This window comes from Perca flavescens, chromosome 23 (genome assembly GCF_004354835.1).
Source record: "Perca flavescens isolate YP-PL-M2 chromosome 23, PFLA_1.0, whole genome shotgun sequence".
In the NCBI taxonomy this organism is placed as follows: Eukaryota; Metazoa; Chordata; class Actinopteri; order Perciformes; family Percidae; genus Perca; species Perca flavescens.
The window spans coordinates 20,105,580-20,131,455 of record NC_041353.1 but is presented as its reverse complement, the minus strand read 5'-3'; the positions used below and the strand labels follow the sequence as shown (position 1 = coordinate 20,131,455).

Genomic DNA, 25,876 nt, shown 5'->3' with positions numbered 1-25,876 from the left:
CTTGACGGGCAGGAATGTGAACAGGATTTTAATTAAATTAAAGAAGATGCCATTTCATTTAAATCAGTAGGAGTGACATGTCTATAAATTACTATTTTTACCAAGTTTAATAATTCTACACCAGTGATTTGATTATTCTTTGATCAAACTACAGTAAATGGCACTTATTTGATTAAAGTTTTATTTAGTTGTTTTTGTCTTGTGTTTAGTTGACAGATGGTCTAAACATGTATCCAAATATTCTCTTTTAGTATGATATAGGTGACGAGGATCCTCTCATTAAAGAGATCAGCAAATCAATGGCCAGACTTTCCATAAGTGGACAGACTGAGCTAGCGTCCAGGTCCTCCAACAGCCGCATATCCAATAATAGGGGGTCCACCGAAATCAAAGAGGCCAAAGGTACCGATCGCTCCAGGGCCATTGAAGGGGAATCCGTCCAGCAGACTTTGCGACGGAGGATTCCACCTGAGGCCCAAGACAAAACCAGTACCCCTGTGAGGACTCCCGGTTCAACCAAATGCTTACTGAGAGCACTACTGGAGAGTCCCGCAGACTTAAGAAAACCCTGAGAGAAGGCTTGGAGGCCAATCCAAAACCTTCTCCTAAAAGGAGCTGGGAGGATCTGGAATCAGACGGTATCAGAAGGTAAGTGTTGCATCACTTTTTCTGAATAAATGATTTACTGTAGGCATTAAGATTCTGGAGTGTCAAACAACTTTTTTATCTTTATGCAAAAGGCCAGACAGCCTCGGTCCAGAGAGGAAGAGAAGAGTGGTCCTTAAACATGTTTGGGCAGACGATGACATTGTTATGGTTGCCATGCCAAAAAAGAGAACTAGAACCAGAAGGAGAAACATGAGACGCCGTGCGAAGCCTGTACAGGATGCAGAGGAATGGCAGTAAGCCCTCTAATGGCAACACACAGACCGTGGTTACATTTTGTATTGTTATTTGTTTTTATTACAGGGATTACATCTTAAATTTGTATTTTACTTCTAACATTAAAGAGATTGAAACAATTTATAATCTATGCACACACCCAGAATGCTCGGGTCACAAGGGACGTGGAGAAAAGACCTGGAGAGGAGGGAGCAAGAAGGCAAAGCATGACGTGAGGTATGTCATGCTTTAAGGGACACAACAATTTTTTTTTTGCAGCACGTCACAAAATCCTTAGATCTGGTCTAGAATAAACTAAAAGTGTGATGGCTCTGCTATCGTCAGAAAATTACAGTTTCAATTTAACACTTTGATGTGTGTTACATGAAATTGAATCTCAGATGTCTTCATACTTGTAAGTTTTGTTGCTTTATGTTTTTATATTTACATTTGTGGAATAAATTCTCGTTACACAGGTCATGCTTTGACGAAAGGGGAAACACTGGACCAAAAAACCCCAGCACCCCACTCTACCGTCTCAGACCCTTGCACCAAAGAGAGCAATATGGACCACCAGGCAGAAGAAACCCACAAAACATGCGTCACCAGGGCCGCCGTCAGTGGTCAGGTCCAATGTGCCGGGCCCCGGGTCAAGGGAAGGCCCAAAGTGTCCCTTGGCCAAACAAGTCCTGGGCACGAGGAAGACACACGGACCTGTGTGTCACTGTCACTTTCTAAATCAATGAAATCAATGTAATTTGTTGTCTTCCTATCTCCTATTCATTTTTGTCTTTCCCATTTACAGTTTCTGATATGCCCCCCTGTTGTTCTTATTGGCCGGAGCAAGTGTATCCATTCCTCCATAATATTAACTTCACTGCTTCAATAATGTGTCTGAAAATTCAGAGAGAATCAGTTTGATTATAAAAAGTATATGTCAAAGTGAAAGATGCACTAGTGAACATGCATGGGCAAGGTGTGTTATTGTGGCTAAATGTGTCCTCCATACAGACCACATTTTCTTCACATATGTCTTCCCCACATGTATTTTCATATTTTACTGCATCTTATTAATTATTGACTGTGATAGGTTTAGTTATTTTAGTTATTTTGATTTTAGCGTTTATGGTAAGAATATTGTTGTCCTAGCTCAAAAACGCACATTCCTTCGTCGTCAGGTGTCAGCATATGGTCTAAATCAGGATTTTTGATCAGTTGAACGCTCTAAACATCCGTAACACTCTACCCCTTGAGCTTATACCTTATACTAAAGATCATTATTATTTGACTCTTTCATCTCCATGCTGTTCTTAATATGTATAAAAATATACATACTTGGTCACGTGTGGAGACTTTTGTATTAAAAAACGCTAACATTTGTAATCTGTAAAAAAATGCCTTTATTGTTTGAAGGACAAGCAGCAGGTTAGAGGGCATAAGGAAAATCTGAAATGATTTTGAACCTCCTTTTGGGTACCAGACCATTTAGAACTTTCAGAATTGGATGGAGGGAGATTTGTGTGGTCAAATGTATGCAGGTTTGCATTCCAATCAGAAACCTAAACATCCACATTTTCAACATTTCTCTAACCCAGTTGAGCTTATAAAAAGTGTTTGCCTTATACTAAAACATCAAACCAATCATTATTATTTGACTCTTTCATCTCCATGCTGTTCTTAATATGTATAAAAATATACATACTTGGTCACGTGTGGAGACTTTTGTGCAATTAAAAAAGGCTTTTACAGCGTCCTGGAGGAATTTTGGCCCACTCATCTTTGCAGAATTGTCCTAACATTTGTTTTCGAATCTTTTAAGTAAAAACATCTCTTTATTGTTTGAAGGACAAAGTCTTCATTTTGTTTTTCTTCAGGTTAGATCATTGGGCATAAGGAAAAACAGATGAAATTCTCCTTCAGGATTTTGAACCTTCCCTTTTATCACGGCAAGTACCATCACACTGACCATTTTTAGAATGTTCTTTTTATGAAATGCAGTGTTCCTTCTACGCCAATTGGATGGTTCCAGGGTCCAGAATTTGTCCCAAAAGTCTTGGGGATCAAATGTGTTCAGGTTTGCATTCTTTTTGCTCAATGGTTTTCAGAAACCTCCATTAGCCATTTTGTCATTTTTCCTGAAAAACACATTTTCAGCCTGAGAAAGTCCTCTTGGATTTCCTCTTGGGGTACAGAACATTTCCACAGTTTGGCATAATGGCTCTGTGGTTCGCGTATTTAAAAACTGATGTCTCAGCTAATTGTTCCTGAATTTCTTTGGTGGTTTGAATTTCTGTGGACCTTACTGAACATCTGTGTCAGAGGAAGTGTAATTATGGGGAAATAAGGCAGTGATATAAAAGAGGGAAGATGTCAGATGCACAGTTCATTCACATTGCCACCTTGGAAATATGCCTGTGTTCAAAGAAGGACTTGCTTTAGCTTAAAAATGGTGCCATTTGCTATAGATGTCCACGAGGAGGCAAATGCATGGTTTTATTTATTTTTTTGTGGTAAAATAGTCTGTAGCAATTAATTAAAAAACTATATGCTTATCCTATATAAACTATAAAACTATTAAATTATATTAAATATTGCTTATTTCCTTTGGTATTTTTCTATTTGATCGTGTGACAAGATGATACAATATGCTGTAGCTAATTTAGGCGCAAAATCTGCAAGCCGAGTGAGCAGTCATTCCTATTAAACATAAACATGCTTAATCATTAATGTACTATTTGTGAGTACAATTTAAAATCAATAAAAACATTGTTAAAAAGAAGGTAATTCATCATAGTCCACACTGGGGCCCCTCATATTAGTGTACGCTGCAGCTCAGATGCTATAGAATATCTGCAGCATGCTGTAGAAACACTGTAACATACAGTTTGTCCAGCACAAATCATAAGGGAATATTTTCTCAAAATGTATTGAACAAAGAACGACAGACAGGACTGTTAAAAGCAGTGTGCTGGATTAAGTTGAAATAATTTTATGTCTGTGTGAATAGAGTAAGCGTGTTCTGCATGTTGCACTGTGCCAGTGTATACACTAGATGGTGGTGTTGTCTTGCTCATTAGCATATTGAAGGGCATCCGATGTACAGACTCTCAACATTATTCTGTGGCCTGTGTGTGTGTGTGTGTGTGTGTGTGTGTGTGTGTGAGATTCCTGCCTGCCGAATATAGGTGTATACAGGTGAAGGAGGTCACATATATGAGGCTGGTTTTTACAGAGATCATACCGTATTCAAATTAAACCATGGACAGGCCAGTGAGGTGGTTTTTCTTTTTGATACAAGTAGTTCAGCTATGTTTTAAATTCAGCAGGTTTGAGAGCATAAGGAAAATCTGAAATGATTTTGACCCTGCTTTTGGACACCAGACCATTTAGAACTTTCAGAATTGGGCCCAGCACTGAGAGAGCAAGTGAGAGAATGGTCATTGTATGACTGGATGCTCAGCCTCTCCACATATAAAGAACAGAGCTGAGTCACTGGTCTCAAACATTGCACACATTGATGAATTGAATGTTGAAAGAATTAGGTTTTAGTCTCACCCTGACAGCGTCGGTTGTTGGACCCATTTTGTTGCTACTCCTTGCCCCCCTCTATAGCGAGGTCAGAGGGTAGCTAGTCATTTAGCCTAATGTTCAGCTGTTCAGGATTCAGTCTTTTGTGATGGTGGTGATTACACTCAACAGGCTTGACACCGGTCCTGGATTACGTTTTGTCATGGTTAGGTTTTTTTTCTAGTCTTTATGTTAAGCAAAGCTAACTGTCTGCTGGCTCCATAGGAGCTTCGTATTTAGTGTCACTGTGTGAAAGTGTTATCTATCTTCTCATCTAACTCTCTGCAAGAAAGCAAATCAGTGTTTTTTCTCAAAATGTCAAACTATTTCTTTACGTTGAGATCTGCAAATTTGCTGAAATTTGATTTTTTTTCACCTGTTTCACCGAGGAAAATAACTTGAAGGAACTTAGAAAGACTATCCTGGCAAACCTTTTTTTCCAGCTGTTTTTAAGTCATAAACTCAGGAGAAAGGGAACTGTGGCAAAGTTTTTTACATCAGGACATTTGAGAGAGAGATTTATTTTCTAATCAATGCAAACCTGTGAAAACCCTTTTTTTCTTCCTACTCCTTTATGAAGGTTCTATGTTCTGCATCACAGATTTGCCAACAAGAGTTAATGGACCTTTTCCTCCCCTGTTTCCCCCTGTCCTTCGTGTCAGTCTACCATAGAGAAGTTGACCTGGAAAGACCGTCTTCCTGGATACTTTATCAACGTTTCCTCTATCCTCTTTATGGTTAGTACATACAAATCAGGTTAATGCTCTACTTAGGATCGTACATTTTACATGTATGGATGAAAGCCCTTTAAATAGAAAAATAAACACATATGGCATGGTTAATGTACATAAATGACTATATAACTGACCTACATCCCTGTGTTCTTTGAAATATTAATTCCAGCCTCTGCACTGTGAGTATGAGACAAATATGGTCGAGTAATGACTTATTTATTTTCTTCTTTTTTCCCCCCTTTCTGCTCCCAGTTTGGCTTAACATTTTCAGCAGTTTTCGGCGTCATCGTCTATCGCATCACAGTGTCAGCCCTGATAGCGATGAGCCCCGACCCGGAGACCAAGTCCAATGTTCGGGTGACGGTGACGGCCACTGCGGTCCTCATCAACCTGGTGGTTATTCTGATCCTCGATGAGATCTACGGCACTGTGGCGTTGTGGCTGACTGAGTTAGGTACACAAATTCACATTTGCTCTCATAGTGCGGTGACTTCGAGAACCCAATGCAGTGCAACTTTTGAAAAGATGAACAAACTGAGAAAACACAAAACAAATTGAGCAAATAGCGAACAATGTTAAATCAAGCATTACTAGCTAGCCTCAACAATTTCAGAGTCAAGCTATTTGAATTACTAAATGAATAGTTAGACATTTTTTGAAAAACATGAATTTGCTTTAGTAAGGTGTTTCCTAAAATGTGTAGCTTTTCTTTTACACATAAAAGTTAGCTTAAAAACGCCCTCTTTTAGCTTGTCCAGGTCCAGGTGACAATTTATTTTCATGTAGGGTAAAAAAGGTGCTGCCTGATAGTGATTCTTACTCGATACTAAGGGGAATCCAAAATTAACTCAGTCACTTTGGTTTTTCATATACTGTAAGTGATGACATATTTCAAAATGAGACAAAGAGACAAATACTGGTACTGCCCTAACATCTTGATAAGCAAAGTCAGCATTTTTCCATGTAATCATCATGTGTATCTGTGTGTGTGTGTGTTTGTGTGTGTGTGTGTGTGTGTGTGTGTGTGTGTGTGTGTGTGTGTGTGTGTGTGTGTGTGTGTGTGAGAGAGAGAGAGAGAGAGAGAGAGAGAGAGAGAGAGTCTTTCTGCGTCTGGGTGGACAGTTTGATGAAATTTTTATGTTTTCGTGCTCCAGTCATCCCAGGAGGTTTCAACCACTTTTACATTCATATTCAAAACCTCTGAAATAAAGGAAAAGAAGTGAAAGAGAAAGAGAAGTGTGAGAAAGATAAAAAATGTGTGTGTGTATGTGTGTTGTGTGTGTGTGTGTGTGTGTGTGTGTGTGTGTGTGTGTCTGTGTGTCTGTGTCTGTGCTGGTATTTTAAGCTACTTCCAGCACAGTGATCATGTGCTTATGACTAAAATTCAAGAGTGTTCATTCAGTGTTTATTGCTATCACCCTATACCAAAGAAACATACTTTTCTGTAGAAAACCTTTAACATCCATTTAAAAAATACAACCGTAGCCAAACCCAGTTTCTCAACATACACGTCCCTTAATTTGTCCTTTACAATTTTCTGTAGCCCGCCTGCTGTCCTCACAAAACAAAACCATGCCAAGTCCTTTATACAGTTTCACTTCACCTGTGTTTTTCAGAGATTCCTAAAACAGAATCCAACTTTGAGGAGCGTCTCATCCTGAAAGCCTTCTTGCTCAAGTTTATGAACGCATACGCACCGATCTTTTATGTGGCTTTCTTCAAGGGACGGTAAGTCCTGCATTGCATGTCTAGGAATGTGTTTGTGCATTGCTGTCCTGTAAAAATCATGTGTCTCCAAAACGTCAGTTTTTCATGTGCTTGTTTTGGGCTGAGGGGTCTATTAAGCTTAAACGTCCCATATTGTAAAAAAAAAAAATAAAAAAAGAAGAGATTTTCATGTCTTTTAAGAAAAGAGCAGGTAGAAAGTGCCGCTATAGTGCCGTTACAGTCATTCCCCGGCTTCAATGCAATGCAGAGACTCCAAGAGCGCAGTTGGGAAAGACCTGGAAACACTGACCAATCAGAGCAGACTGGGCTTTTTCTGGAGGGGGGCTTAAAGAGACAGCCGCTAAAACGGAGCGTTTCAGACAGAAGGTGAATACAGGTAGTTTCAGATAAACTGTATGAGAAAAATAATTTAGTAATAATTAGGGCTGTCAATCGATTAAAAAATGTAATCGAATTAATTACATACTCTGTGATTAATTAATCAAAATTAATCACATACATAATTAACGGTGCCTCAACCGATACTTTTTAAGAAAGTAAAAAAAGAAAAGAAAAAAGAAGGGTACTAAACAACAGTCGGTGACATTAAAGAAGGGCTTGTTTATTGCTAAGGCCATATGGTCAAAATTAAATGATTTGATAATAATCTATAACAATAACAATAACTTATTTCACTAGTAAATTGCTGTTGAACGACAAAAACGACCACCAGATGGGAAAAGGACATTTACAATAACTTCAAATGCACCACGAGGATGTAGTTTACCAGTTTCATTGAACGCACCGTCTGTGTTGTTTTTCCGACGGCAGCTGCAGATTGTTAGCCTAGAAATCTAGACGCACCCTAGTGGCAGCTGGCTGGTCAGGCTAGCAGACTGTTACATACCGGTGTTGAATCCTGTAAAACACAGTCAAACTTTACACCGTTTAGCGTTAGCTGTCAGCATTTTAACAGTGTTTAATCCAGCTACTAGCTAGCGGTAGGCTAACGTTAGCTGCTGTCGAGTATAGTGTTAACTAGCGTCACGTGCAGCGGTGTTTGTGTTGCCTGTATCGTCCGTCTCAGAGCATCAGAGAGAAGAGCAGACATATCAGTGGCACCAGATTTCGGTAGCCAGGGTTGGCAGGAAGAAGTAACAAGTAGCTAAATGTTCCAATCAATGATGCAGGCAGCACATTCTCGTCTCCCTCCTTCATTTTACACTCGAATAGCGGCTAGAACGGCTCCGGGTCAAACGTCAAGATGGAATGGATTAATCTGCGTTATTTTTTTTAACGCGTTATTTTTTCTCAGATTAATTATTCGAAATTATTATTATTATTATTATTTTGACAGCCCTAGTAATAATTAATAATACTTTTTATAGTTTTTTTTATTTGAACATTAAAGGACCATTCCGGCGCAAAACAAACGTAGGGGTTATTAACTGATGTGTACCTACTCTGTCGCTCTCTGGGACATGTTTTCATGTTTTCAGTTGAATGCCATGCAACGTGGAATCTCCATAGACAGTATGGGAATCTCAGACTCATTTGCACGGCGCTAATTTTTCGACTAGTCATGACTGGTTTACAAGATGGCCCCCGCAAGTAAACATGAACGCGACTGTCTTTATAATCTATCTTTTTAATAAACTATCTGTACGCTTATGTTTATGTTGTCAATGCTTCGGTTCACATTTAGGGACCCTCATTATGCTAACGTTATGGTGTGGTGATATTTCAAGCCTTTTTAGTGGTATTAAATAACGATTTAATTTGAGTGTCCCCATGCCCCAAATACTAGCATTGTAAGCTAACCAGCGGTCCGCGGTAGCTTCGTCAAAGCTCCAAACTCATTCGATTAGCATGTAAACATGTCCCAGAGAGCGACAGAGTAGGTACACATCATTTAATAACCCCTAGGTTCGTTTTGCGCCGGAATTGTCCTTTAAAGCATGTAAACATGATCTAGTAGAAACCCAAAATACAAGTATGAACCTGAAAATGAGCATAATATAGGACCCAAGAGAAATTCCGAATCTCCCAAAATAAGAGATACACAGTTTTCTGTGGAAAGCAATGATATGCATAAACATGCCTTGCTGGATTACTTGCTGGAATTTTTTTTTTTTTTAACCTCCCAGCATAAATATTTCACAAGTTTGTACTTGTATAACCGGCGTGACAATAATCATCTTGAGTCTTGAATCTACACTTGATGCCATTACACAACGGTTTACATCCATTTCAATAAATACACATTGCTAGGTGAATCCAAGTGAAGCTTCTCAGTCCTTATTGTTTGTTTTTGCAGGTTTGCTGGTCGACCTGGAGATTACGTGTATGTCTTTCAGGGTCATCGGATGGAAGAGGTTTGTATTTGAACTTTGTATCTGTGTTTCTTTCCATTTGGCTGATAAGTAAAAGTGTGTACAAATGAGGTGTGTGTCTCCCTCAGTGTGCGCCAGGAGGCTGCCTCATCGAGTTGTGCATTCAGCTCAGCATCATCATGCTGGGCAAGCAGCTGATCCAGAACAACATCTTTGAGATCGGCATCCCGTAAGTAGACACTCCTTTTTTCTTTTTTTTTTAGATCTGGAGACATGGAATACAGAAGAGCAAGTAACAAAGTGGGATACTTCAGCTATATATTATTATTATTATTATGTCTAAATAGCCAGTGACTTGCCTCATTCTCTGACACTTAACACACATACCTGCATACGCACTGCTTACTCACTCGCACTTACAACATTCCCTCTCCCCTGTCAAGTTCTAAAAACATTCCAATAACATTCCTCCCATGTATGTACAGTGGCTCTTCATCGTGTGTAACAACTCAGCTTTTGCACGCAAATCCAAAAGGTCAGAGGTCAGCTCTCTTCATAGGCAGACTGGCAATCTGGCAGTTCTGGCAAATGCCAGAAGGGCCGATGCACCCTTAGGCCGATTTGGGCTGCTGGAAAAAAGAAAGAAATGCGGCAGCACTGGCGTTTCACACTAGTTTGACAAAAATATGCAAGACTGTACGGCTGCAGCCTGGAGCCTCCCGTCTGGTACTGTCGGGTTTATTTTAAGGTTTATTATTTTATTATGAAAGCCTTTAAGTGCGCCTCATGCTGCTGGTGCCATAATCTCACGTGAGCCTGGTTTTTGCAATTATAAAGCAAATAAGATAAAGGACGAAATTGCCAGGGCCAAATTTTTGTCCCAGTCCGCCCGTGGCTCTATTTATAACTGCTGTCACACAACAGAGGTGCCTTTTGGCTTTGGGCTGCACTGTTACTGTTGCTGTGAGCACAGCTTGATCTCCAGTCCTGTTGGGTGAGTCCCATCAAACTCTGTGGTTTCTCCAGGACGTCCTGAGAGACCAGTGAGCCACGGTGGATACCATAATACCATCTACATACCTTCTGCACGCCTGTTTCACATTAATTCACTTAATAGCTTTCACACCTGGGAACCCACCAGTAAACCCACAGGCCAGTGTGCAGGGGAATCTCTGAGCCACTTAGTTAAGGCAGTACATCAGAGGTTTTACACAGGTTTAAAAACATAATACCTGACTCTAAAAGCTCCTGTCTAAACATGTGAGAGATGGACTCATATAAAACACATAGTAGAACCCACATCCTCCCAAAGAGGATTCAGGTCTATGGAGACTTCACAGCCATGTCATTCTGCACTCCCACCCATGAGACCAAAGCAAGTGACTGACAACAGTCATAGCGTCTTGGACCATCGTGATGTATTGATGTTTGTGGACTTCAAATTATGCAGCCACTGAACTGGGGCACAATTTGTGTGCATACAAGGAATTGTATATGACAGAGGTGATGTAGAGAGAGAGAGAGAGAGAGAAGGCATGAACTTGCCTGAGAGTCATCTCGTTTTTAAGTTTTCTTTTGTATCAAAGTAATTCAGTGATAGTTGTCTCAGTCTGTACAAACATGATATGTACATAATAGCTAATTCATCATACTTTTTTATGGTTGCAATTTGCCAAAATATGAACAAATAAAAGCTAAAAAACATTTTACCTACGTTCCAAAGCTTCTCAAAATGTGAGATGGGTGTTGGGAAGGCCTAGGTGTCTTTTCTACTTTATTTGGTGTATTTGGTGTCATAATTTATCTGATTAAATTAAAGATTAAAAATACCAAAGCAAAGTTATTTAAATGATTTAGAGCTGTCTTAAGTGATTTTGACCACTAGAGGGCAGAAAAATACTGAAACAGAAACAGCCCCTAAATGCTGTCTAAATTATCGTAGTTATGGTTCACCTGGTGAACAACTGCCTACTTACATACACTGCTGCTGCAACAGTAGCATCCCATTACAGTCATGTTTCTGGCCATCTGATGAATGTAAGTGCATTATTGATTTTAATTTCAAAACACCAAAGCCTGAGAAAATATCTTTATCTTGTCAAATGCTCAGTTTTACTCTTGGCTAAAATCTGCATAGAGCTGCCATTAGATTAAAATGATCTGACTAAGCGACCCCTTTCAAATTTGTATCAAAATATCAAAAATATTACTATTTGCTGGTTAAATTAAATAACCTGACATTTTTTTTATATTAACTGGCACATTACCCAATTGAAATTATGGTCACATTTTTGAGTGATGCCTTGTATCTTTCACAAGATGTACGACTTGGCAGTAAAACAATGGAATTGCTACAAAAGGAGAGAAAAGGAAAACCTACGCACAGAGAGTAAGATTAGAATCCTGGCCTACATCAGAAACCTCATCTCCTTTCAGACCAACAGCAGTAACCTAACGTGTGTGCGAATGTACTCAAATAGATTGTGTGTTTGTCTACATCTACTTTATTCTACTTTGCGTGTGTTTACAGGACAGTAAACATTTATACTTCCACTGGCTCCTTGAATGTGCTGTAGAGTTTTGTAGAGCTGTAGAGTTTTTATTGGAGCAGTGCACACAGTCCCATGCACACACAACAGTATGTACACACACTGTCACACATCAGAATGTGTTGTCCATTTGCACAGTCATATATGCATCATTTTACATGTACGCATAACCACGCATGCACGCACGCATGCACACACACACACACACACACAACACACACATTATCTATACCAAGGCATGTACTTAGAGAAACACACGCATAAAACTGTTTCCCAGCAGCAGTTTGTTACCGTAGCATCTTTTTTTAGAAGCACCCACACTTCTTTGAAACCAGCCCACTTCTGGATGTTAGTCCAGTTGGTTTGCAATAAAATGTTTAGCCATACTTTACCTGTGTAAATACTTGCTGTGTCTATATGTTTTACAAGCAGCAGAGACTGTGTCTGTCTCTAATTTTCTTAAGGAACGTTTACTGAGTACACATCCTACAGTATACACCAGCACCACCCTGCTTCACGTTCAGGATTATACGACTTAGATTCAGTGCCTTGTAAAGTTAATACAGGTAGTTTATTTGTTCGGGAAACATATCTTTTTCATTGGAATCAGGATTTGTAATTCAGTCTTCCAGCTGCAGTAAAGATGCAGCATTTTAACTGTGATAAATAATTACCAATTTCAACGTCAAGTATTTCACTTACCTTGAACAAATAAAGCCATCTCTGTACCACCGTGTTGGATACTGTATGAAGTAACAATTAACTTCTCTTTAAGCCACTTGAAAATGAAAAATTCCTCCTTTGACGCCTCCTGGAATAATTTCAAAAGAGCCAGTGTGGCAGACAGCAGTCATTCAGAGTGGCCGTTTGAAATCAGTCACTTTGGTAAAGTCATTAAAAAAAAGTTAATTTCAATCCCTTTCTGATTACTGTCTTACTACATTTAATCAGTAGGATCCCGTTTGAGTCACAGCTAAATTACATTTGTAAAACTTGGATCATTCACAGTATATATTTTATGTATAGTTATTTACCTCAGATTAGTTTTAAAATGTTTTATTTCACACATGTACTCACAAACCGTGGGTACACACACGCAATACAAAATTATGAAGTCTTAGCTTTAATCTTTTTTCCTTTCTTCTCCTCTACCTTTCATTCTGCCCTGACAGGAAGTTGAAGAAGCTGGTGCGTGCGTTAAAGGATAAAGGATCAGCGGAGAAGGAGATGGAGGGGAGAGGCCCCCCCAGCAGTGGAACCTGGACTACGCCCTGGCTCCCTTTGACGGCCTCACGCCTGAATACATGGAGATGAGTGAGTCTCTCACACACACACACACACACACACAGAAATAGCTTCACGGCCAAAGAACAGCAATTTACCGTCGGCACCAACGAGTACTCCTGTACATCACCAGGAGATGTTCTGTCCTCGCAGGACATTCTCGGGTAAAAGTGCACACACAGACTAAAGAGTTTTTGGATGTAGGATTTATTTGTGTTTGCTTATTGTTCACACACACTCGTGAAAACCGTCCCTTAGGAACAGCATTTCAGCGTCAGTTGTTGAAACCCCTTACGTTGATCTGACAAGAGCCTTCACCGGAGACGTGAATTATGACTTGTGTCTGTTGCAACAAACAACATATTAAATAACGTATTTTTTCATTAGGTTTGGAGGACTTGTTACATTCATCCACACACAAAAGTGCACACACGCTGTATATGTAGGAACTCATTTCTGTTCATGTCCATCACAAACACAGCACATAAACACTGCAGATTAACGTTTTTTTCTCCCTCACGCACAATCAATCTCAGCTGTGTGTTTAAATCAACATGTTTAATATTTAAGGCCAGCAAGTAATTAGCAAGTGACACAGTATTTTAAACAGCTTTCAGTTTCATTCACCGTGGCCCTCTTTTTTCCACTGCTTTGGTTAAAATGCCAGAATTGTGTTTGCTTTCGCTTTTTCAGGCATGTTTCTAGTCATTCAAATAGGAAATGGAAAGGGACCTTTGTTTTTCCTCAGTTGTCTCAATTTGATAACAAATGACACCATGCTTATGCAGTACAGGCCTGTCACCCGCTGTTCGCAAATGTATTTAACACATTTTAACACAACGTCTAACTTGTTTTCACACATTTGTTGCATTAGATGGTTGCAGTCATGGAAAACATCTACATTTTTACACTAGTGAATTCAGACCCTGGCAGTGGCTCGTCTCTCGTCTTTACGGTTGTTGGCACAAAAAAAACATGGTGGGAAAAAAAACTCTGTACTGTAAACTATGTAATGCACATGTTATCTAGAGGCTCATTAAATTAACAACAAAAACCACAAAATAAAATGAAGTCTACATGAAAAAAATTTAGTTACAAGCAAAATGAAAATAAGAGAAGAAGGTATACTTTATCAATCCCACAAGGGGAAATGAAATATTTTCACTCTGTTATATTTATTCAAACAAATACACACATACACAAACAGGACCTACTGTATACACATTCATTATGTATGGAGTAGTCTATATCCTCAACGTTACACTTCCGGGATTGCTCCGGTGCCGCAGGAAATTCCACCGGATGCACGTCTTTTCATCGATGTCCGTTTCCTTCCACTTTCTTTGTGTTGACATTTTAAACTCCGGTGGATTCATGAGGACTATGGTTAACTGCTCCTCAGATCTCTGCAGGGTAAATCCAGACAGCTAGCTAGACTATCTGTCCAATCTGAGTTTTCTGTTGCACGACTAAAACAACTTTTAAACGTACACATGTTCCACCAAAATAAGTTCTACCCGAGGCTATTTTGCAGCAGCTCCGTGCAGAGTTAACCACCCATGATGATTGTGATTGGTTTAAAGAAATGCAAATAAACCACAGCATGTTTTTCTCCCATCCTGGAATGATATTTGGACTAGCCAGACCCTCCTCTGCAGCGCTGTGGAGGAAGATATGGCAAAGTGAGACTATGTATGGAGAGATGTCAGAGCTCCTAAACCAAGTCCCCACGGACTGAGCTACTGCCACCCCAGAATACGTTTTTAGTTCTTAGGTTTCCTAAATATTTCAGTACCGTGATTTAGGCTGCAACATATCATTTAGGCCATTCATAGGTTAAATAGGTTAAAGGAGGGCCAGTTATATGCCAATAAAAGTTGACTGATTCACTGCCTGGGAGAGGGAACGCTACTATATAGAGCCAATAAAGAGCTACAGGTGTTAGGGTTGTTATGTCTCAGGAACACACACACACACACACACACACACACACACACACACACACACACACACACACCATGATCAGTCTTAACCTTTCTTGGGAAAAAATAAAGCCTTAAAGGGATAGTTTGGTACTAAAGTCTACTCCAAGGTGCTGGAAAGGAGGGTTCGGCCGATAGTCGAACCTCGGGTTGAGGAGGAACAATGCGGATTCCGTCCTGGTCGTGGAACAACGGACCAGCTCTTCACTCTCGCAAGGATCCTGGAGGGAGCCTGGGAGCATGCCCAACCGGTCTACATGTGTTTTGTGGATTTGGAGAAGGCGTATGACCGGGTCCCCCGGGAGATACTGTGGGAGGTGCTGCGGGAGTATGGGGTGAGGGGGTCTCTTCTCAGGGCCATCCAATCTCTGTACAACCAAAGCAAGAGCTGTGTCCGGGTTCTCGGTAGTAAGTCGGACTCGTTTCAGGTGAGGGTTGGCCTCCGCCAGGGCTGCGCTTTGTCACCAATCCTGTTTGTAGTATTTATGGACAGGATATCGAGGCGTAGTCGGGGTGGGGAGGGGTTGCAGTTTGGTGGGCTGGGGATCTCATCGCTGCTCTTTGCAGATGATGTGGTCCTGATGGCATCATCGTCCTGCGACCTTCAGCACTCACTGGATCGGTTCGCAACCGAGTGTGAAGCGGTTGGGATGAGGATCAGCACCTCTAAATCTGAGGCCATGGTTCTCAGCAGGAAACCGATGGAATGCCTTCTCCAGGTAGGGAATGAGTCCTTACCCCAAGTGAAGGAGTTCAAGTACCTTGGGGTTGTGTTCGCGAGTGAGGGGACAATGGAGCGGGAGATTGGTCGGAGAATCGGGCGCAGCGGGTGCGGTATTGCATTCAATCTATCGCACCGTTGACGAAAAGAGAGCTTAGCCAGAAGGCAAAGCTCTCGATCTACCGGTCAGTTTTCGTTCTTACCCTCACCTATGGTCATGAAGGCTGGGTCATGACCGAAAGAACGAGATCCAGGGTACAAGCGGCTGAAATGGGTTTCCTCAGGAGGGTGGCTGGCGTCTCCCTTAGAGATAGGGTGAGAAGCTCAGTCATCCGTGAGGAGCTCGGAGAGAGCCGCTGCTCCTTTGCGTCGAAAGGAGCCAGTTGAGGTGGTTCGGGCATCTGGTAAGGATGCCCCCTGGGCGCCTCCCTAGGGAGGTGTTCCAGGCACGTCCAGCTGGGAGGAGGCCTCGGGGAAGATCCAGGACTAGGTGGAGGGATTATATCTCCAACCTGGCCTGGGAACGCCTCGGGATCCCCCAGTCGGAGCTGGTTAATGTTGCTCGGGAAAGGGAAGTTTGGGGTCCCCTGCTGGAGCTGCTCCCCCCGCGACCCGACACCGGATAAGCGGACGAAGATGGATGGATGGATGGATGGGATAGTTTGGATATGTGAATTTTGAGGAGTGAAGGGGTTGTTTGAGGTACTTCTCCATATTCAGTGTCTTACCTCCAGTAGATGTCGGTCGCCACACCCCCAGTTTGGAGAAGCAGGCAGGAGTACCGACACGGAAGCAAAGCAATGTGCTGCTATGGATGGGGGCAACATGGGCAGCAGCTGAACGTATTTAGCCATCTAAAAAACAATCAGTTTTAGTGTACGCTACATTTAGAATATTTTCACCGCTTTACCTTGTCGTTAGTTAACCCCTCTTCTTTCCACAGAAGTTTAGCCCCTCTTTTTTACCTGCTCAGTCTCCCTCTGCTAAAGTTCTTTTTCTGTATACTCTGGCTCATAAAGCTATCCTCTAGTCTTCACCGTGAATGCCATTTTGTCGTTGTTGTCATAATCACTCATTTTTTATTTTCTTGTATTTGTTGACTCTTTCATAAACCGCTAAAAGTCTCACCCCAACAGCTGATCTGTGGTGTAATACAGTGGCGGCAAAGTTGCGCTTCTGCGTAGGAATACGGAAGTTCTAGTTGAGGAAATATAGTGCCAAAGGAGAAGGCTGGCTGACAGCCAGAATAAAAGCAAAAATGTACTTAAGAGAGAAACACACAGCAGATAAATGTATCTGACAGATAGTGACATGCTGATATGGCCACACAGCTTGATATTTCTGAGCAGTTCCCCCAGGTTGAGGAGTCAGAGTGCCGTTCAGCAAACATGCAGCAACAAGCTTGACTTAAGGAATTGTCCACAGCTGTATTTGAAGAAATGTGAACCAGAGGAGGAAGGAGAGGCTGTGATCGAATTGAAAGTTAAGCAAAAGGTTTAATGAAACTGCATGAAAACGACAAGACAAAACACAATCAAACATAAAACATAAAACACTGCAGCTGACAGCGGACTGATCTCATGCTTCTCCTTGCGGAGTTACAGAAGAACAGTCCTGTGTTATGACAAACAATACGCTGTAAACAGCGGACTCCATCTGCTTCCCTTGCGGGTCACAGATTGAAGTCCCGAAATCACCTCAGTTTCCGAATTATATTCCTGTGGAATTGTGGGTCTCTGATTAAAGACACCCCAGGTCACAGACAAAGGTCGTTTCACATGGTAGTGCCAATTCTGTCTAATCACGTCTGGCCCTGCAGGGAGTGGCTCCCCAAAACCAGAAACAATAGTTACCTTTCCTGTGGGGACAGTGGCCCTCATTTATCAACCTAACGTAGAAACCAGCGCAGATATGAGCGCAGAAATCGTCTTACGACAGGCTTCACGTGGGATTCATGAAACGTTCGTATCACACCAATCAGAGCGTGAGAATGGTCGTACATTGATAAATGCGGCGGCTGGAAACGATCGTCATTTAAATAACACGCCCCAATATATTCTGGGTTTTGAGGCCTCGCCCCTACAATTTACAACATGGCGAGACGTAATCCGGCTGAGAAGCGGAACTTTTCAGAGGTGGAGCTTGAAACCCTGATATCTCAGGTTCATTTGCACCAACGTGTGTACTATTTGGCAGCCTGAAAACTGGTATTAAAGGCTGTAGAAAGAATGCAGGATGAAAAGAGATCCCTGATGCGGTCAACAGTGTTGCCGTAGTAAATCGGACTCCAGCTGAAGTTTAGCCTATTTAATTTATACATCCTTGACACATTTTCTATAGTCCTAATAGTAATATACAGGCTTCTATTGCAATCTATTAGGCCTACATGTAGGTGTACCTATAATTAAATAAATACATGGTAGCAGAGTTTATGCAGTGTCTTTTATTTTACTCGTGTTCGTCGGAACGAGGCAACAGCTGAGGGAGAGCGCGTGTCCTCCGCCCCCCCGTGCTGGACCCTGTCTCCTGACAGCAGAGGGGCTGGAAAAACAAGCCGAAATAACTTGGTCAATGGCAGAAATAAATCATTCACTTGAAAGAGAAACAAAAACCTGAAGAATAAATAAAAATGTTGTGCATCGTCATGTTTCCTGTATTAAATATCATTGCCAAACATAACACTATAGGCTACCTTTTAAAAGTGAGGAATAATATCCTGTCTCCTTCATATAGCCCTCAGTTGGGGCTGTTCTGGACACTGCTCTCTGGGCATCGGGTCATCTGGCTCCATCGCTACATTTATGGCACCGTGTTTTCCTGTGCGATGTTGTGCAGAACCCCACAGGCTAAAACAATGTTGCAGACCGGCGCATAGAGGTCTTCTAAAAGAGCCAGATCTGCCATTGCTGATACGTGATCAACTGATGACTTCTCCTTCTCCTGTTAAACTGATTATATGCTGCACCGCAAGTCCACACTGACTCGAAAACTTGCGTACACGAGTTCAGACCAGACGTGAGATTTGATCACAGCCTACGCTCACGTCCAAATTGATAAATGCCGAGCTTTGCGTAGGAATCGGCGTACGCCCGTCGTACGCCTGTTTTAGGTCGTACGCACGTTTCATAAATGAGGGCCAGTGAGTCTTCTTCATATGCTAAATGTCAGACATGACCTGATCAATTCTTTTGAAGCTACAGACGGTGTGAGCCAGACCAATGCTAATCAGTGTAGTTATTTGATTAGATCTAGGAAGTACATTGTTTTTAAAACATAAGCCAGGTTTTAACTTTTTAACTTCAACAATCCCTCATTTTTCACACCTTTCACATAAACATAAAAATACAACAAAAATGTAGACATTAGCAAAATGTGTTTGATTTATACAAGAAATTATTTTTCATCTCTGACCTCATCTTATCTGACTCCATATCTTGTATCAAGAAGGTTATTTTCTCTTAACAAAATATGTTTCGCTGGTTTTACTCACAGTGATTAGTGACTTGCATTCCATTTGAAACAAAAACAGAAACACTTAATTAAATCAGAAGATATTAAAGCTGTTGACCAGGTAAAGACAATGGAAGGGAAAACATCTTAGAAATCAAAGAAAACAAAACCAAATTCAAGTTTCCACACTGCACTTCAAATACTGCACAAGGAATAACTTGTCTCACATCTGTAATGCAATCAGGTGGGCTGAAATCTATTCTATGGCAGAAAATATCTTTTATCTGGCTCAAGGAAAAAAATGCATTAGGTTTGATCTTAATCTCAAAAGAGCTAAAAAACTGATACACACACACTTCGATATATGCTGTCAGTTCAGATGGAGTGAACACAAGGAAACAGTCTTCATCATTATCCATTCTGTAGTGAAAGATGCACACTGGGGAATGGTCTGAAATCCAGATTTTGAAAAGTTCTTTGTTCAGTCTTGTCCAATCTGAATTTGGGACAAAATCTCAGATCGCTGCTGGTTCATTCTCATGCACCCAGAATCTGTCCTGGATTCCTTGATCTCCTCGATCAGATGTAGTCATCAGGCTGAATGACTTCATCAGCAGGAATCTGGAGGCTGCTTTCACCTGTGAATAAAATGGCTGTGATATGCCAACACACTGCCTTGCAAAAAGTCATATTATTGTTTTGTTTGTTTCATTGTTGGGCAAGTACATTGTTTTTAAAACATAAGCCGGGTTTTAACTTTTTAACTTCAACAAGATTTAAAGTGTTCTGCGTGGGAAATATTCTTTTAAATGTGGGATTCAAAAAGAGCTTGGAAACATCTAAACAATGATCCAGGCTTATTTGAAATATCTGTCACTATCACCCACAACATCTGTTTGTTTGGTGAAATCAAGACTTAACTTCTCACCGAGTTCAGAACAGTCTAGAAGTTTTTCTTAACTTTAATAAAACATACAATTACCGTGTTGTGATATGATAATGTGGACATTTCATGTGATACGGACTGAGGACAGAGGGAGAGAAAAACAGACGGAAGACCGAGCTGATGTTGCTGCAGGGCACAGCAAGGAATGTAAGAAATGTCTGAGCTCTACATGCAAACACATAGCTATTAGATGTATGAATGGGTAGTTGTGGGTTTGTGTCTTATTCATTATTTGTGAGTGTGTGTGTTTGTCTCTGTGTGTGTCTGTGTGCGTGCGTGCGTGCGTGCGTGCGTGCGTGCGTGCGTGCGTGCGTCTTCTTTGAAAGGACCCGGGCCAGCCTTGAACCCGTCAACCTCGGCTCAGGTAGATACTGTAGCGAGGTTATTCTAAGCTTGCCCTCTAGCGCTCGCCGCTCGGCTGTCCTATTTTCTTCCTCGCAGCCCTTTGTCTCAGCGTGGCGTCCCGAGGTGAAGCCGTCAGTCTCCGGCTCGCTGGAAACCCCCGTTCCCACACTGCTAAAGTTCCACTGCTCCGACCAGAGCCGTACATCAGCCGAAGTCAGGCAACCTGCCTTGTCTTCCTCATGTTACCTCTCCATGTTCTTTGGAAGGAGGTGGATGTTGTTTAGAGCATTTATTGAAAGTTTGTAGCGGCAATAGTGTGATGAAGTTTATGTCTGTAAAACTTGCTCCTTGGCCTTGAGTCAGCCCATTTTCTATTTGGTCCGACCAGCCTGGTGGGTCGAGAGATTCATTTTTATCTACCTCTCTGGAGTCTCTCTGGTCTCTGGTCCTCAAACAAAACCTTTGCCTTTCCTGTGGCCGAAGGGAAGCTGCTATGGCATGCCTGGACAAGTCTTTTAAGGCGCCCAGTGTTGTGCTTATTAAACTACTATTGTTATCTTTTATCTGGCTCAAGGAAAAAATGCATTAGGTTTGATCTTAATCACAAAGGAGCTAAAAACTGATACACACACACTTCAATATATGCTATCAGTTCAGATGGAGTGAGCACAAAGAAGTCTTCATCAATGTCCTTTCTATAGTGAAAGAGGCAGACTTGTGATAAAAGTCTGAAATCCAGATTTTGGATATTGTCCAATCTGAAAATTTGGGACAAAATCTCAGATTGCTGCTGGTTCATTCTCCTGCACCCAGCACCAGGCGGCAACGTCACCAAAACCTTAGCAGGCTGTGGCGCACTCTTGACGTCACATTTGCGCGCCTAGCTTGGCTGCAGCTTCTGTAAAAAATGCCCTCATCCTTTCTGTCCGAAGAATTGGCTGAGAATTCTGGCCCTTTAACAGTTTGCTGGAAGGTGACCGATCAGAGGGGAGCCCAGGGTCTCCTTGTGGATTTACCGCTGACCCAATTCTCCTTGCTCCCCTTGTTGGCGTTGGTAAACCATGTCTGACACCTGTGGATGTCTCTTCCTCCTTATCCCTCCTGTTTCTGAAACATGAAGGTGGACCGGCTGTGTGTGCTGCCTGCTCCAGCCTGTAGGAAAAAGCCATCCTTGGCTTTTTTGGTGTGTCAGCAGGCCCAGGGTCAGGGGGTGGGATCCAGTCTCCTTGCGCTGTCAGGAAACCACGCAGGAAGTCAGCACCACTGGTTCTCTCCGTCGGCGTCTGAACCCGGACTGGGTTCCTGTAGGCACTCTGCTGGGCTGAAGTTGAAGTGCGAACATGGATCCTTGTGATGCGTCTCTCCCACTCCACTGCAGCGCTGGTGTCCAGCAGCACCTTGCATGAATCTGTCCTGGATTCCTTGATCTCCTCGATCAGATGTAGTCATCAGGCTGAATGACTTCATCAGCAGGAATCTGGAGGCTGCTTTCACCTGTGAATAAAATGGCTGTGATATGCCAACACACTGCCTTGCAAAAAGTCATATTATTGTTTTCATTGTTGAAAAACATGTGTGAAAACAAGGAAGAAGAAAAAATGTGATAGTTTGTCCTTGATTTGTCCATTAATTTCTCATGGAGGAGAAATTTCCTTTGTCATCTGTGTTTTCCAAAGTCCTTAAGACAATGGGCAAAAAGCTTTAGTCCATAACACAATAAATGATCCCAAAAAGTCATGAGTCCATTATAAACATACAGTACATATCATCAATTACAAAAATAGAAAAAACAAAAAATAAAAACTCCACAATTTTCTTTCTCAAGGGGGGAATGGGCTGTGAGATTCATCTTTTACTATTACTTTACATTTTTGACAAACTTGATCAGGAAATTGCTATTTTTATTTTTTTTATTTTTGAGCAAATCAATTTCTATATAAGTCACGTGTCATTCTTTGTGCCCCATTCCACCCTGCGAAGAAGAAGATCTGTGTAGTATTCTGTGTGGCCAGCACAGAAAACTATTCAAATCCTCAACTCTCCCCCCATTTTTTTTTTTTTTTTTTTTTTTTTAAAGATTAATAAAAAAAAAGAAAAAATATATAAAAGAAAAAACACATTTGGAAAGAAACTTCAGTTTGAAAAGCTACTACCTTGACTGTATCAACCCTATGATTTCTCAGAGACATCATTAGAAACATGAAAAAGTTCAAGTAAGATCAGAATGCATAAAAATGCAATGAATTTATCTCCATGTGCCTGTTATTTATCATTTTAAGTGAAAAACAAACCAATTTTGAGTCAAAATGCACAAAATGCCAAATATGCATTTAGTAAATTATCCATTGAAATTCTTTTTGTTACAATTGTAGCTAATGTTAAATTGCTTAAAGCACCTCAAATTATTTTTCCATACTTATCTCCACCCCCCATTGTACTCTCTTCCCAGGTAGAATGGGGGAGTCGCATCGATGAGAGTGTTCAAACAAAGGCACCTTTTGTCTTTGTTTCATGAGTGTGACTTAAAGAATATGTGTGAAAAAAAATCTAACAGCTGCTGTTTTGACATGCAATGGGCTTATCAATCATTCAGACACAATCCTACTCAAAGCTAAAACCGAAAAGAAAAGAAAAATAGATGATTAAAAATGAAATGCACTTATCTCAACTACCTGAACCATTGAGCAACAAACATTAATTCACAAAAACTCTGAGCAGACATTTTGCTCCCATTTTCAACTGCATGCATTCACTGAGAAACTCCACTGAAACTTTAAAACATTTCCACATCTTTCATAGGTTCAGGGTCGGCGCCCCAACTCTTCCAAAGACATTCATACCAATTAATCCATTTCCACTATTTCATCCATTCTCACGGATCCACCCTTTTCCACAAAAATCAAAACAGCCATCCAGTTAGCCTTTCAATCATAAAGCATTCACAATGCAATCTCTTCAGAAATTTCATTTTCTTTAGTTTACTGTATTTTTCCATAGTCTGACCCCTAGCTGGTTTTAGTAGACGCTCTGTTGTAATGATTTACCAACCAGATGGAGTCGCTGTTCGTTATACCACTCAGGAAATGGAATTTCCAATGCAAAACTCAACACAAACGAACATCCACAACCAAACTGCGTCTGTAGCCTCAACACGTCCACAAACCCCACCGCTGAGCTACACGCTCTCAATTTAAACAAAACAATCTTATTTACAATTTTTCACAAAACACACAGCGCGCGCGAGTCGCTGCCGCAGACTCAAATCCCAACACCACAATTCTTTTAAAAATGTATTTACAGTAGGCCTTTCTTTACAATTCCTAAGTGTTTTCACACAATTCAACTATACCTATTATTAAATTGATTTTTCTATTTCCATACTATGGGTCACGAGAAAAATTGGGGGGGTCTTCCAATGGCGCTTTATCTCCGCCGTCGCTGCGAAATCAGCCTTACCAAGTCCTACTTCCCCACAGCTGTTTAAGCTGGCTTTAAAAAGTCTTAATGTAATAAAAAGACTAATTCTCTGTGGCCATCTCCCGGTCTTTCTTTTTAAAATGTATTCACTGGTTCTACACCTGGTCAAGTTCAAATCGATCCTCTAATACTGCACGCGAATCAAACGCTTTAACCTAGTTAGTGCACTTTATATTTAAAATTTATCACAATCTAAAATCAGCCATTTTTCTATGGACCCTCTTTCAAGGTTTTTAAGCTTATACATACAAATCACACACAATAAAAATAACAACAGACAACATACATTGCTTTTGAGTTATCGCTTTCAACGTAGTTTTCAATTGGGATTTTAATAGACTTACGAGTTTGACGCTGCTGATCTCTCCCACCTAAATCTTTCTAAATTAATTATTGCAGATTTTCAATAAAAACAGGTTCTGGCTCACCTTTCAATTTCGGGCCCTCTGTGAGAGAGGTCAGCAGTCAGCACTCCATTTTTTCAATTCGCCTTTTTTCCTTTCATCCTCCAAAAATCCACGTCGAGGGTCACCAACTGTTAAGAAATATCTAAATGACGTGTTCCTTCTGATTTCTGGAGGAAGGAGGAGAGGCTGGGGTCGAATTGAAAGTTAAGCAAAAGTTTTAATGAAACTGCATGAAAACGACAAGACAAAACACAATCAAACATAAAACATAAAACACTGCCAGCAGCAGACTGCAAAACATGCTTCCCATGTCGGGTCACAGTTAGCAGCCATGCGACATGACAAAACAAATACGCTGTAAACAGCGGACTGAATCCATGCATCTCCTTGTGGAGTTACAGAAGAACAGTCTTGAATCATTCTCCGGATTACATATTTATTCCCTACACCTGGGTGGTTCTTCAAATTAAATCTTTCCCTATTGGTCAGATGTCTCTCAAAAGAAAAGGTGTACGTTCCCAATCAGTGTCTTGAGGCTACACCCGGTCACAGGATCTTACTGAGACGGTATCAATTGTTTCCAAACTACAGCAATACTCGTTCTTTGTCTTAATCACGTCTGGCTCAACAGGGGATGGCTCTCAAAGTTGTTTAAACAATAAGTCTTTTAGAGCTTCTAACTTTATGCTAAATAACAGACATGACCTAATTAATTCTTTAGAAGATAAGTTTGTGTGAGCCAGACCAATGCTGATTAGGTGTGGTGTGATGAAATCTGTATTGATTCAGTGTTCATTTAACTAAAAGTATATTTTTATCAGACATTACCAATGGTTTAACTTTTTATAACCTAACACTATCTAAGTTGGCTGTAGTGAGTAAGGCAGCTGCTGCCAACAACCCTACAGTACTGATATCCAGAGTTGGTGTGTGTGATTGTGATGTACTGTACAGTAAGTTCCCATCAATTTTAGTTTTAATTTTAAGTCATAGCTGTTGTGTCTGTAGGTTATCTAATCAGACTGACTTACATAACACACACACACACAAAATACACACACACATACTAGTTCAACACACTGCTGAATCATAAAAAAGTCCCAGTTTGGCCGGTGCAGTGTAGTGTTTAACCTTAAAAGGCATCATCTGAACCACAGAGCGAGCCTGGACAGACATTGGGACTCCTGACCGGACAAATGGTCATTCACAAACGTCAATCTGACGCCGTCTTAATGGCGGTTTGATATATGTGTGTTTCCAATATTGTAGATTTCTTTCTCACGTGCCAACCTTTCTTATGTTGGCAAATAGCAAAAATGGCTGATATAAGTGGTTCTTTTTACAGCAACTTCACCAGCAGAGCATGCACTAAGATGTTTTCCGAGAACAGTAATGCTGCTTGAAACACAGGAAGTTGGTTTGTAGCCTACATACTGTAGATTTTATAATTGCACAGAGCCTTCTCACTGCGGTTATAGCATAGCATAGCAAC

General features: G+C 41.0%; 1 protein-coding gene across 1 annotated transcript in view; it reads left to right on the top strand.

The window, feature by feature from the left end:
* ano2b (anoctamin 2b) overlaps positions 1-25,876 on the top strand; it is an 81,500-nt gene that overhangs the window by 38,173 nt on the left and 17,451 nt on the right. Inside the window, 7 exon segments of the mRNA XM_028571036.1 lie at positions 5,112-5,186; positions 5,436-5,637; positions 6,800-6,911; positions 9,208-9,265; positions 9,352-9,452; positions 12,945-13,003; positions 13,006-13,086. Coding sequence (XP_028426837.1) covers positions 5,112-5,186; positions 5,436-5,637; positions 6,800-6,911; positions 9,208-9,265; positions 9,352-9,452; positions 12,945-13,003; positions 13,006-13,086 — 688 coding nt within the window.